This window comes from Fundulus heteroclitus, chromosome 22, assembly GCF_011125445.2.
Source record: "Fundulus heteroclitus isolate FHET01 chromosome 22, MU-UCD_Fhet_4.1, whole genome shotgun sequence".
Classification (NCBI taxonomy): Eukaryota; Metazoa; Chordata; class Actinopteri; order Cyprinodontiformes; family Fundulidae; genus Fundulus; species Fundulus heteroclitus.
Window position 1 is genome coordinate 23,380,193 of NC_046382.1, and position 14,268 is coordinate 23,394,460.

The 14,268-nt window shown below is 40.6% G+C and overlaps 2 protein-coding genes across 7 annotated transcripts in view; both read right to left on the minus strand.

Moving 5' to 3' along the window:
- LOC105938646 (semaphorin-4G) overlaps positions 1–5,512 on the minus strand; it is a 45,935-nt gene extending 40,423 nt beyond the window's left edge. Inside the window, exons 1-2 of one of the 2 annotated variants that reach the window (XM_036126653.1) lie at positions 5,211–5,512; positions 2,525–2,643 (exon numbers count right to left, since the gene is read on the minus strand). The gene's annotated coding sequence lies outside the window, so the exon portion shown is untranslated. The remainder of the gene's footprint in view (positions 1–2,524; positions 2,644–5,210) is intronic. The other variant, XM_036126652.1, reaches the window with a different exon arrangement.
- A 6,204-nt stretch (positions 5,513–11,716) lies between these two features.
- The window catches only part of tp53bp2a (tumor protein p53 binding protein, 2a), a 28,180-nt gene continuing 25,628 nt past the window's right edge, over positions 11,717–14,268 (minus strand). For all 5 annotated transcript variants that reach the window (XM_036126649.1, XM_036126647.1, XM_036126648.1 and 2 more), the window contains 4 exons: positions 13,738–13,871; positions 13,455–13,621; positions 12,846–13,045; positions 11,717–12,748 (listed from right to left, as the gene is read on the minus strand). In XM_036126649.1, the coding sequence (XP_035982542.1) occupies positions 12,707–12,748; positions 12,846–13,045; positions 13,455–13,621; positions 13,738–13,871 (543 nt within the window). In that variant the 3' untranslated portion in view covers positions 11,717–12,706. The remainder of the gene's footprint in view (positions 12,749–12,845; positions 13,046–13,454; positions 13,622–13,737; positions 13,872–14,268) is intronic.

Here is a 14,268-nt window from a genome sequence, read left to right on the forward strand (position 1 = left end):
CGGCACGCTCGGGCGTCAGCGCCTGGACGCCAGACTCAGATCTATGCTATAAAGGCAAATTAAATATGTATTTAAATATTTACACAGGAGCTGTCTGACTGAAGTCAATTTAGCACGTTTTAGTTTTAGCTTCATGTTAGGCGTCCAGAAAAGATACTTGTGGGAAACATTAAAACTGTTGTCGGCATTGGGTTTTTGTGCTGTAATAAGAATGACCGTCTTTTTTCTGTTTTAAAGAAAAGCAACCACATCCCATTATCTATGTTTGTTTGAAGTGTTTGTTACGATACCAAGATACTTAGAAAAGGCAACAGTTAACAACAAGTAGTTATGCTAAAGGCGGTAAGAGTCTCAAAGCAAACCATACCTACACTCTCAACATTAAGCACTTCTGATGCTAAATTTGCAACCAGGGCTGCATGACATCAGGAAAACAACGACAGACACATAGAAAACATCTACAGTAATATAAGGATTAGTTGCTCGAGTCATTAGCATCACAAAGATGCATTCGCACCAGCTGACTCTTAGGTTTTAGGTGTGTTAATTTCCAAAACTACACGAAAAAGGAAGCTTAATAAACACAGAAAACCTGAGATAAAAGTAAAATTAACTGAGGGTTTATAGTGAAGGCTTATTGCGCTCCGCAAATAGATTTTTTATTTACAACCCAAGAGGAATTAAATTGTGGCTGACTTTTTAGATTTCTTATGTTCCTCTATGAGCTGAGAAGAAAAAGTGGAACGTCAAACTCCATCCACCAAAGCTGCCTTTGATGAGTTTCTGCATTTGGGAACTATTTCCATTTCTCTGACGTTACAAATTTACTCTGTGGAGGTTCAGTTACTCCAGCCGTGGACTCCCTCAAATGCTCTTCAATGAAAAGGACTGTTTTTGTTTTTTTTACAGAGGAGCAAATGTATGGAATTGTCTTCTATTACATATCGGACACAGAGAATAAACTACCTTATGAAAGAAAAATCAAAGGTCACATCAAAGGCCACAGGTCTTTTCCATCACCAGAACTTCTCTAACCAGTTCAGTGCGGGACACCCTCGAACTTTGCTGCTTTGTCAGGACGACCAAAACCCATTTCCACCAATTTTGGATACCAAACATACCAATGCTATGCATCTGTAGAAATGTATTTTTTTTTTATTTTATTTTAACATTATAGGCACTGGTAAACATCATGAGAAAGCGAAGAACTGGCGCTTTTGGGGGGGGCTAAAGAGTCGATGGAGGCGTCAACTGAAAAGAAATGACTGCAGCCTGGACCTGGATCATTTTGTTGGTTATAACCATAACCAACAAAATGGTTATGGTTATAAATAATGACTATGCTTTATCAATTAAAACTAATTAAATTAAACTAATTAAAACCAATGTCAATCCATACTGGCTGACCAGAAAAAGGAAGAAATTTTAGAAGAGTCTGTGTTGCAAGGATAATATTTTAATAAATATACAGCCCCTTGTCCTGTTCTGTTTCTACATTAATATCTACATTTTTTTACCAGCTCAAGAAAAATACAAATAAGTTCAGTAATTCACTTGTGTTTGGGTGTTTAGCACTCTCTTTATGTTGTTGTTTTTTTATACCGTATTTGTGTTCTGACAGTCATGGTTCCAAAGAAGAACCAGCTATATGTTGCCCAAGTCGACCCACTGTTGGTGGTCTGGTGGAAACACACAACCGCGGTTCTAAAACAGGTGCTGGAACCAGAATGGGCTCCGAATCATGTCGGTGGAAAAGGCCTGTTAGTGGGGTTATTGTAAATCATCACTCCTGTATTTGAATGTGTTTTTTTTTCTAATGTAATTGTTTCTAATGTTTTTCACTTTGATATATATATGTTTTATACTTTCCCCGCCTCTCACCCATTGACAGCTGGAGATAGGCACCAGCACCCCTCGCAACCCCAACATGGATAAGCGTATAGGAAGATGGATGGATGGATGGATGGATGGATGGATGGATGGATGGATGGATGGATGGATGGATGGATGGATGGATGGATGGATGGATGGATGGATGGATGGATGGATGGATGGATGGATGGATGGATTTTATCCTTTTCGAGGACCCCAGGAAGACTAGTAAACACTGTGTAAGAGCTAATGAGGATCCGAATAAAGAACAATCTGTGAGCTTTCTAATTTTTTTGTGAGCTCCATCAAAGAAAAACGACAACAAAGCAGAAGAGTTGTGTTCAGGGGCACTTTCATTAGTCATTCATTAGACTTATAAGATAATAAGACTGTCTGGGTCTGATACTGTTCAGGCAACCAGGAGTCTACAGTGGTCCTGATCAGGAAGAGCGGAGAGCGATTACAACATTTTATTTCTAAGATCAAACATTCCTGATTTTATTTTTGTGGCCTGAAACGCCAGAATCCTGGAGACCTACTGAGCAAGACGTCAACAACTGTGAGAAAACAGGGCGCCAGATGTTGGGAATAATCTGAGTCGAGCCCAGGGGAAATCAGAACACTCGCAACCTGACCTTTCTAATGCGCCTACCTGCTGACCCCGTGACATTCATTCACAGAAAGGGCTTCATCGAAACAATCACCAAGTGTCTATGGACCTGAACAGTGGAGCGCAGTGGTGACGGCTCCATTAACAGACACCACTTATCCCTGAAGGACACAAAAAAAAAGCCAAAGTTTTCAGCGTGCACGGATGTGTCTGAGCAACAAAGCAAAGAAAAGATTACAGTCAAAGCCACAGAGCTGTGCTTCCACCAGCAGATAGACGGCTTTAAAAGCAGCAGAACTGAACTGTAATTGTTCACAACGCTGCAGCTTTGCATGTTTTACAGCCGCGTTGGTGAATAAAACACGGAGGTCTGTGCAGCCAACCCCAACACCAGAGTTGTTCTGATGGTAAAACAGAGAAGGCACAAAGATCTCTCGCTGAGATGCTGTTTGCCATCATTTGGCAAAGATTATTTCTGCTTTATACGACAGGAATAATCCCCACTTTCTATTTCAGTCGGGATATCAGCCTCAAATCCGTCAAGAGTCACTGGCCTTAAATTCATAATCTCATACATACAGGGTCTTTTATGAACAAAATGATCTTATAGTCAGGTACAATAGTTACGGTTTATACCTTAACTGCCAAAGCAGTACAGGAGTGCATTGGTGATCCTAATTTATGTTAAAATACTATTGATAATACAGACTTGGGTGTTTTTGATTATTTCAGCACGATGCTCTCCATCCTTCCATCTCACATGTGACAACAGCTCGGGTCACTGGTAAAACAGACCATTTCACACCCATTTGCTTGTTTATACGTCTATCTTTTTGTTGTTGAGTAAGTTTGATCAATTATGAAGCTGAAGAGTCATAGGATTGTTAAAAATCCTAGACCCAATTTACCAGGGGAGCCAGGGTGTGGTCGCTGTTTTTTTTTCCTGGGGGCACCGAACAAAAGAATGAAACAAAAATAGGGTAATATTTTATCATTTAATGTATTAAGGAGCCACAAAGCCAATGAGCCACTTGTGGTCCTGGAACTGGAGGTTGCACACGGTTGATCTACCAGATGAAAACTATGATCCTACCGCAAAACAGCTGGAACTAAAGGTAAAAGCAGCTTCATTTTTAAGTCATAGTTAGAGTAAAACTGTAGGTAAATAATAAATTTGGTTCAAGGGACCAATCAGTTATTTATTTTATTTTTTGCCAGCACATATGTATTTAATATTATGTCTCTAGTACAGAGGCCCTAACAGGGGCCATGGCCGGTTCTACAGGGGCACTGGCCCCTGTTGGCCCCTGTCTAGAACCGCCCCTGCTCCTTAGAGCACTTTAGAGAAGTCAATAAACCTAACAATAATGTTTTTGGACTGTGGGAGGAAGCCGGAGTACCCGAAGAGAACCCACATCTGCTGGTGGAGAGCATGCAGCCTCCATGCAGAATGAGCCCAGGACTGCTGCAAGGCAACAGCGCTTTGCAGCTGGATGCTCAAATCACAAATATAAACTTAAATCTATTCTCTTCTCAGAAAATGTTATCTTGCATCCTATCCCATCGATTAGGTTTCTGATCCCAGACTGGGCCCTTTGACTATTGTGAAATGAAGTATTATGACCTCCTGCTAGTACAGATTTTTTATTATAGTAACATATTTACATTCCTACGCATAAGACTGATGAATCTGATTGTCCAACGGGTACAAAACGTCCCATACAAAGCCTAACAAACACTCAAGAACTCTCTCTCCCAGGGCTGCTAGAACAAAATTGCATCATCTAGTTCTTGCAGCTCTGAATGGGAGAGGACTATGCTTTACCTTATTTACATATAGACTAAACCCTACCAAAAACTAGATTTGTTTCCCTACACTGAGATTTTATTTTATAGGCTTCCCGCTTTGATCCATGTTTTTCACGATTGCCACTTTGGACTCCTAAAAGGAAGCTGCTGCAGGATATTGACTCACTCAGAGTTTCACAGATCAAATACTTTCTGTGAGAGACTCCAAAGCCACATCTAGATAGCAAACGAGTTGGAGACGAGCTCCTTAGATGTCCCCATACAGATCCATCAAGTCAAGAATCCTCCTTAAAGGACAGATAATGGGATTTATTTGGCTTCCATGTGTTTCTCTGGGAGCTTAATGATTAACTGACGTGTAAAAAAAAAAACACTGATGACTGGGAAGCCTCCCTTTAAAAGGATCCTCCAGCACCTTGTGTGGATTTCCTGTGCTCTCTCTCTCTCTCTCGCTTGTCTTCATCAAGTCTGATTCCTGCATAGATAGCAGGTCATTTCAACATCTCTGTAAAAGGAGCAAAACTCACTCTTCAAAAAAAAAAAAGAAAAAAAAACACTCACAGATTACTCAATACCGCAGTCATGCAGAGAGAGAGAGAAAGAGAGAGAGAGAGTCACAGAGGGTCAATGGACGTTTTCACCTATGGACACTTTCACGCACTGTGGACAGTATGATGATGCCTAGTGGGGGTTTGCCCTCGTTCATCCTATAGATAAAATGTTTATTCCACATCTCTTTCAGGCCTTGTTTGTAAAAAAAAAAAAATTAAATAAATAAAAAATAAATAAAAAACATTTGTGACAATAATGTATCTAGAATCTGACGATGTGGGTTGAATGATCGGAGCAACAATTTAAAGTACCACAACACAGCGTCAAAGCCCACACAACCAGAGGATTGTCATTCCTTGTTTCCTACCTGGATGCGTGTCTTGGTTCTCAGTGGGGGAAAAAGGATCCACGCGTTTCCAGCTCGTCATGATCCAAGTGGACTTTAGCCGCTTACTCTCAAACAGAAACACGGCAGCTCCTCGGCTCGGGTCCCCGTCATCATCAGGTGGCCCCGCCCTCTTCTCCACCTCTGTCCACCGACCCCCCTGAAGCCCTTTAATTTCTCCTCTTCTCCACGGTGCAATGCTAACGTGATCGTGGGAAATCTCATAGACTACTGTCCCGCTGTCCAGGGTAGAAGCGCCAGGTCCAGGAGGCGCAGGGAGTTGCGGTAAAAGTGATAAAAGGTGGACGCCGTCAGTCTCTCCCTGACGATGGAGGCACACTGACCCCTAGCGTCCGCATCGCGAGTTACACCTGGTGATGTGATCTTATGTTTAAGAACCGTCAATAATCCAGACATTAATTTATTTATTGTTCAGTATCTGAATTATTGTATAGAGGCGAGAGGCAACACCTATGAGACCCACAATGAGCCTTTGTCTGTGACACAAAATACAGCTGTGAGAATTGTATATAAATATACAAATAAATTGCTTATTCAATCAAATATTCTGAAACTATGAGACTGTTTAAAGCTGGAAATAGGTCATTACCGATTAATTTACAAATGTTAAGCTTAAGTGATAGATATAGCAGAAGGAAGTAAGATTTCAAAAGTAAAACTGTGCGCACTACTTTAAAACAAATGTGCGTTTCGGTGCGAGTAAAAACATTTTGGATGAGGAGTTGAAAAAAAATGCTCTACTATAAATCAATTCAAAACACTTTATAAGAAAAGAAAAATTTAAATCCTGACTGTACACTTTTGAGTTGACAATGTGGAGAATGTTGTTTGCAACTAATATCATTAATTTAATGTTATCCCTGAACATTTATCATGTAATTATTGAGAAAGGGAGAGGTTTATTCAAGATCTCTTCCTCCTGCTCCCGTTTCACTCATATAGAGTAAGTGTTGTAGGATACCATGTTTGTGAATTACCGATGCAATTTGTTAAATTGATTGATTGATTGATTGGTTGATTGATTGATTGATTGATTGATTGATTGATAACACGTCACACACCTGAACCAACCATCTTCAACTACTCTTATTTGGATCTACTTCAGTGACGGCTCTTCCATAAGTTGCTCTCCCCCCGGATTCATGAGAGAGACACTGATTTTTGATAAAGCAAACAATAGTTTTTAAAAGTAGTTTAATGAAAAATTCAGAGATCACAATCCAGACCAGGGTGGCCTAGTCCATATGTGTAATTGTCCTTCTCATCTCAACGTGAGATGAAACAAACAAGAAAGAAAGAAAGAAAGAAAGAAAGAAAGAAAGAAAGAAAGAAAGAAAGAAAGAAAGAAAGAAAGAAAGAAAGAAGAACACAAAAATAAATCTTTATAGTTTCACAAACAGAAGTTTCATTTCCGGAAAAAATCTTCCACACTCTCTTCAACATCTCATACTTTTGAGTAAATTCACACTCACGTAGAAGAAAATAAAAATAATACATTTTGCTGTAGAGAATTTATGGGGGTAGACGCTGCCCTCTCTGGCCACCCATAGGAGGCGCCGCTAATAGGGGCTGATCATGTGCAGGCCAGACTTTTTCAAGCAGACGCTAGCTAAAAGTGATATTATCCAGCCAGACAGTTGTCCGCCATCTTTTCCTACATTTTAAGCTTACACTGTGCACAACACAAGGGGCACCACTCCATGCTGAGAGGACTTGCGAATAAATAATTATATAACATAATTGTCCCACCTTCCTGGGGAATGGCACCCTGGGTGGTGAGCCTTATCGCTCAAATCCTTAAACCGCCACTGTCATACTTAATCAGAAGGTTTAGGAGACATTTCTAATAAATATTGAAAGGTTCTGCTTATCCTGCTTGAATACTTTGGGTTTTTTTTCTTTGGGTTGTCACAATGTTACTGTACACATAAATACATTTAAAGACTGCAAAAAATGGCTCATGTGTCCTGTATTTCCCACACACTAAATATGCAGTGAAATTATCAGTTAAAAAGGCACATACATTGTTTTATTATCCAAATATGCAAAAAGGAAAACGGTTTAACACGTTAAGAAGAGTTCCCTATAAAGGTTTCATTTAATATAGTGCATTTTCCCCCATTGTCTAATATGGAAAAAATACATTTAGGCAGCTGACGTATGAGACAATTTTCCTACTGATTCTAAATGGAGAACAAATTGTTTTGATGAATAGCTACACACAGCACAGCATTTTGTGGCTCGCTGAGATTTCAGCAAACAGGTACAGAAAATACAAAAGTTTTAACAGAAAATGATTCTAATCTTTCTTTTAGCTGACCACAGATTAAAGGTCAACCACCTTTTTCAGGGTTTGAGGGACTAATGAGTGCTTAAAAGATTAGTCAAAGTTCACTCTTGCCGTTCCAGGGTTTGGTTGTCTATGTATAACTCATTCATCTAAAGCCACGCAGATTAAAAAATAAATAAATAAATAAAATGAAATAAACCCACCTGCGGCTCCTCATCTGCTGCATCCCTCGGGGTAAAAACATGATCGTCTCATCTTTTTGATCTCCTGAATCAGTGAGATTAATGTAATGGATCTCACAGCTAGAAAAAACAAATGGGCCTTAGATATACAATGTTTCTTTGAAGATGCATGACTGAACCAGATAACTGGATAAATGTGGCCGGGAGGAAGATTTCTCCCGGTATTAAAACTAGTCCCACTTTTGCTTGTGTGCTTGTGTTCTAAAAATATTATTCTGAACTCACTGTGGCCTCACGCCACTCGGACATAGGAGGCCAGGAAACATGATGTCTGTGTATGAAATCCACTGTTTGCTGAGTTCAAGGCCAAATGCTGCGTAGATGCTGTGCAGGATGATGATTGTCTAGGATAGACTGTCTTTGTTTTGTCTCATGCCAAGGCCACTGTGCAGTATTAGGGGAAGCCTAAAGCGAGACAGGACAGACGCAGAGGGACCGTGGGGTGCGATTACTTTCCACCTCTGTGATCTCTGCCCTGTTTCTCAATAAAAGTGCTGGAACTTCATCACCATTGTCTCCTTATTCAGTAACAATGGGAATTCAGTGATTATTGTTCAGAATTCCATACACAGCTTGCAAACCCTGCAGCTCCTCAAATCCCTCATGAAAACCTAAAGTGGTCCTGTTGCTGCGCTTCAGAGGCCGACAGAGACTCTGATCATTAGAGCTCACAAGGGCAGCTGTCTTGAAGCGCGCCCGTTCCTTCTTCTCTCACTCATACAGAACTTTTCATCCATTATGAATGTATACATTAATAATGGAGCTCGTGGCATTCCTCGGCCTGCAGTGAGTTTTTTTTTTTTTTTTTTATCTCAGCTCCTTATTCCAATTCAGAGAAGTATTCGTGCAGGTTCTGGGATGGTGTCTGCGGCGTTCGGCTCCATTAACCCAGTGGAGCTGACCCAAACAGGACCCCGCTGAGCTCGCAGAGGAGAAAGGAGCATCGCTGGCCGTTGCTGGCTGCCAAGGCAACAGCTGCCCTCAAAGAAGTAATGCTGAGCGGCTTTATGTGCTACAGATGTACGGTATTGGATGCGAGGCAGGGTGCAGTGCTTTTTGCTTTGTATTGTTTTTTTATTAACTCGGATCCAAACACACGAAAAAGAAATGTGTTGAGTTATTGGCAGTCGGAGCACTGTTACCTCAGCAAAATGGCTTCTGCGCTTGCTGTGCATGACTCTCTCTGTAGAGTTTGCCAGGTTCTTGAACAGGCTTTGTTTGAGCTCCTTTTAAAGGTGGCTCATATTAGGTAGATAATGATTTAGTTGATCTAAGAAGCAGGGTTTAGAAAATTTGGTTTAGAAAACGTAATAATGTGTTGTCCGTGAAGCAGCTCCGTGCTGCCGCCCACCAAGAGCGGCTGAACAGTCTGTAAAACTGTGTTTTACAGAAGACTGTAAACACAACACGGGTGTGATGAAGACCCCGGGGGGTAATTCTCTGTACAGCTGGATAAACACTAATGCACTTTGTAAGAACTCTGTGGATTGCTGGACTTTTAATTCTGCCCCAAAATATCCTTTTTGTGAGATTACTTTTATTTTGATGAAGAATCCTTTACACTGTCTCTTGGATGCTGATGCCCATTTTAACATGTTTTAGCTTCTCTGGGAGTGTTTGTACAATCATGCGTATTGCACAGTTTCCTTATGTCATTCTGTAAATCTGCCGCTGTTATTCCTCTATTTTAACTTGAATATTGTGTTTATACTTAAATATGCCTTATTATCTTTTGCAATGTAATTTTTATCCCTTTCTTTCTCTTCTGCTTTACATGTTCTAGTGTGCAAGTCTGGTGTCTTCTATGTTTATTCCCTTTGGCTGAACAAAAATATGTTTCTTTGCAACATTCAGACAAACCAATACTTTTAACAATGGTAAAGTCGAAGGAACTCAGGCAAGATCTAAGCACCAGAACTGAGGATCCTTTGGGACCTTTTTATATACAAAGCAGATTGTAAGATCACCAGCTCAAACAATTGCATCCAGGTACAAGCTTAGAGGTTTGTGGTCTGATAGATGTTAGACAGTCGCACTACTGGTAATGCATATTTGCACTCTAATTTCTCAGGGAATGTCTGATTGCAAAGTTCTGTAAATGGAGGCTTAAAATTACTGCACAGTATTTACTGCAGGCATGGGTGCATCATCAAGTGATTCATTCATGCAATAGCAGTTATCTGTATCGCTCCCAAAGGGACTGATAGACTTTTTAGACTCGGATACAAATCCCATCAGTCCCTAAAAGGACTATTTACATGCTTTGAGAGAGAATAATGATAATGTGGGACTACCTTCAAATTATTTAACTTCACTTCAAATTAAAAGGCAGATGGTTTTACATTTGGACAACTGGACTATATCCCCCCAACACACGCATAAAACAGGCTAAAAGTAGACTTCTGGAATTGCTTTCATGATCCTCTACTCTACTAGAAGTAATAATAAACAGAACGATGCTAAAGCAGGGTTTGTGGCAGAGAAGCAGCTGAATAAGGTTTATGATTGATGATAGAGGAAATGGTCAAATACTCGGCCAGAGTGACGGGAAAAAAAAAGGAGAAAAGCTTGCTGATGGCCACAAAACTGCATCATTGTCACTCAGGTACAAGTTCCTGGTACTTTTCACCAAATATCAGTGGAGGTCCGCATATCCCTGTGAGGACGAGAAAGAATCCACAGTAGATTCAAACATATTTCCTTTGATGAAATATAAAAGTTATTCAAGTTGTTTAACATTTTAACATGAAAAAATGAATGGTTAAAACAAAATCGACATCAACGCTAATGACGAGTCCACAAATTTAGTTCCTAAAGTCATGCTTTCTCCACTGTTAAGAAAGTCCATATAATGTGGGTTTGAGTGTAATGTATGACGAGGCTCTCGATTAAATGCTCGGTATAATTGAAATTAAAAGCCAAAATAAATCAGAGCAAAAATTGTTTTCTTCTTATGAACAAGCTCAGCAACAACACAATGAGTCTGTGCAGTTAAACAGAAATTGTTTTAACTCATATGGATAGTTTTTATTCATCTAAATTACAAATGACATATACTCCTACAGCTGATGGAGTCCTACTGCAAAACCGGTAGCAGCTTTATAAACAAGGATACCTGTTAAATCTCCCACAAATTATTCATTCAGAGAAGGGATCTGCTACCTGTGGCTCTTTAGGCTCACCACAGCAACAAAAACAGCAATACTATAAAACAGAGCAGGTTTTAAAATGTAGCACAGCCGGATAACATTCACAGCTTTTTGCTTTTTCCACATCTTGGAAAAAAGTCACAGGCTTATTCCTAATTGAATGAAATGCATCTCCCATGATTAGTTTAGTTAGAATTTTTGTTTAGGTTTTTAAGTTTTGTAAATATACAAAAAAAAGTTTGTCATCTAAAAAAAATCCATTTACAAGAATGTGCAGCCAGTCTCAGTATTGTTTTGTTATTCTTTAGAAATGTAATTAGCAACCTCTCTCCTGATAACTGCTTGTAAATTACAGATTAAACAGCCATAGAAGCTGAAAAAGGGTGGGTGGGGATAAAGGGCAGATGCCTGGCACCTTGGGTTGTAAAGTTTGCAGATTCCCGGACTTCCACATATAGGAAGAAATTCCCCCTCTTTTCCAGCAGAGGGCAGCATTTACCTCTAAGCCTGATGGCTTGGCTCCAACCTGCATGACGTCCAAACACGTCTAACCATCTTTTCTTCCACATAAAAGCAGAGGACACGAACACAATGCCACTAGACAACCTTAGTATAAAGTATTTTATTGTAAATGTTTAAAATACTACAGTACAGTTGTGTTTATAGTTCAGACGAAAAGGCTAATGAAAATAGTAACAAAAATAAATACATCTGCTCCGACAGATACGTGATGAGCTACCTTTGTGGATGTTACAGGTTGTCATTTTTAAGATGTTTTTTTTTTTATTTTTTTATTTAATTAATTACGGCCTGTTTGATTCACATTCTAACTTTATACATGTTTCCTCTTAGTGATTGCAGGACGTTTTAAGGCTTAACGTTCTATCCTTATTGTCCAGCATTACTATAATATAATGGAATGGCTGTAATAAAAATATACATTTACTCCAGGACATTTCTTTTAGTTTAAAAAAAACAAAACAACAAAAAAAAAACGTTAAGTTTGAAAATCAGTTTTCACAATAACTCCATTTCCTACAGCTGGATTTGTATGCAATGAAAATACACAAAGATACGACATCTATGGCTACTCAACCACATGCCAGTGCAGATAAGCTGACTGGACCTCTAGGCATCATCGACCACAGAATAACCTGCAAGGGGACAGTCACAGCTCGCCTCTTCTTCCTCCTCTGGTCCAACTTTCCATGACGTCAGCCAGAGCGATGATGCTGCAGCTGATATTCAGGGCAGGTTTTATAGAAAGTCAGCCAACAACCTGCCAAAGAACATCTTGCTAACCGAATGTTTCAATACCACCATCATCATCATCAGTTCTTTGACATCATGCAGTGTCAAAACCAAAATGTGTCAGAAAATAACCTGCGTACAAGGAACTATTTTAAAAAAAGACTTTCAGAGAATCCTTTTAGGACAAAAACAGCACTGACGCCCTCAATATTTGGGATTCTGTTCATGTCAATGGAGTTTTAGATAACGATTATAAAAGAAATACAAAGAGAGAAGACAGGAGCAGGAACATAGGGTCTTAGGTATGTGACAAGTCCTAGAGAGAGTAAGGGAGGGAGATTTCCTCTCCCTCAGCAAAAAAACAAAGTGCCAGAAACAGTTGATCCTTCATATTAATTGGTCCGTCCTTGTTTCTTCATCACGGCGGGGTCCTTTTCTCCTCCCGCGGTCTTAACGCCTCGGCGTGCGTCGGTACGTTCATCCACAGTTTCCGCCCGTCTGGAAATGTGCGGCGATGCACGCGGCTCAGGCCAGGGTTCTTTGTCTCGGTTTGATTCTGGGATAGAGCTGTTTGACAAAAACACACACACAGGCACGTCAATAACGCGGAGGCGCACACAGACCCTCGTGTGCAGCGGCCGGGCTGCGGCGGCTCCTAACTCACCCCCAGCAGGTTACGGGGAATGTAACCCTCGTCGTCGCCCAGGCGGGCCCACCACCAGTCGATCTCGTCCTCGTCTTCTCTGCGCACGATGGTCATGCAGTCTCCCTCGCGGAAAGACAGCTCGTCGGGGTTTTCGGCCGCGTAGTCCCACAAAGCATAGACCACGCCCCTGTTCATTATTCCCATCTTCTCTTGCACACCTGAGAAGAAAGATGGACATCAAATAATCACGTCGAGCAGCCCTTTTCGTCTACACTGCAAAAAGGGAACTAAAAAGGAAGTAAAACTAACTAACAGTGTTATTTGTCCTTGATTTGAGCAGGCAAGTTTAAATGATCTCCCAATGGAACAAGATTTTTGCACTTAAAATAGGAACAACTCATCTCCATCATCTTATTTCAAGATCAGCACATCTGAAATATATTTTATTTTAGGGGTACCAATACTCATCCCATTGGCAGACGATCTTATTTACCAGCTCAGATGAAGCGTAAATACACTCATTTTAAGACATGTACTTACTTTTTGCAGTGTAAAGTGCAAAAACTACCTTAAACATAATGTAAAAAAGCAGAAAGAGCCAATATTAGGTAAAGGGCTTGAACCCACCATAAAGGAACTGCGAGCACTGGGTATAACCCTCCTCCATCTCTTCACATTTATCTGCTGCGGTTTGCATGTCGCTGTAGGTCATAGCAAAGACCGCTGCACCCGACTCCACCAGAAACTTGCACACTTGTACGTTGTTGCAGGACGCAGCACAGTGAAGAGGTGTCCTGCAGGGAGGGAGAGGCAAAATGATTGAACAACAACAAAAAAAAAGGGTTTATGCAAGTACGCAGAGCAACAGTAAGAGCCGTGGCCGTTTCTACATCAGCGTCGGCGAACCCACCAGCCGTCGCTGTCTGCGGCGTTAACGTTGACGCCAAACTGGACCAAAAACTTGACGATCTCGGTGTGTCCAGCGCACACGGCGTTGTGCAAAGCTGTGATGCCTTCGTCGTTGGCCTGACTGGGATCCTCCACCTGAGTTGGACGAATGAAAGAGAATCCCTTATTAAATGGTTTCATTTGAAACAGCGATGCACTGCAGAAATCCGAAAAGAGGATAAAAATAAGCAGCAAAGTTCGTTTTCGTTTTATCCTTGAGAAGATCCTAATTCTGTGTCGTGGAACTTTCTGAATTAGGAAATGTTGGCAATCTTCTGGCCCTCTGTTAAGCTGAGGCTCGACTAACTTTACAGGAAAGACAGACTGGTGTTTACAGTTGGGATTAACACAATCAGCATATTAGCATTACTAAGGTAAGATGCTGCTAAAGTCCACCTAAAATGTCAACTCTGTTTATTCCTTACTCTAAATTAATAGTGACGATTGTTTACATGCAGTGACAGAGCCTCTGCTCCATATTTAAAAGATCAGT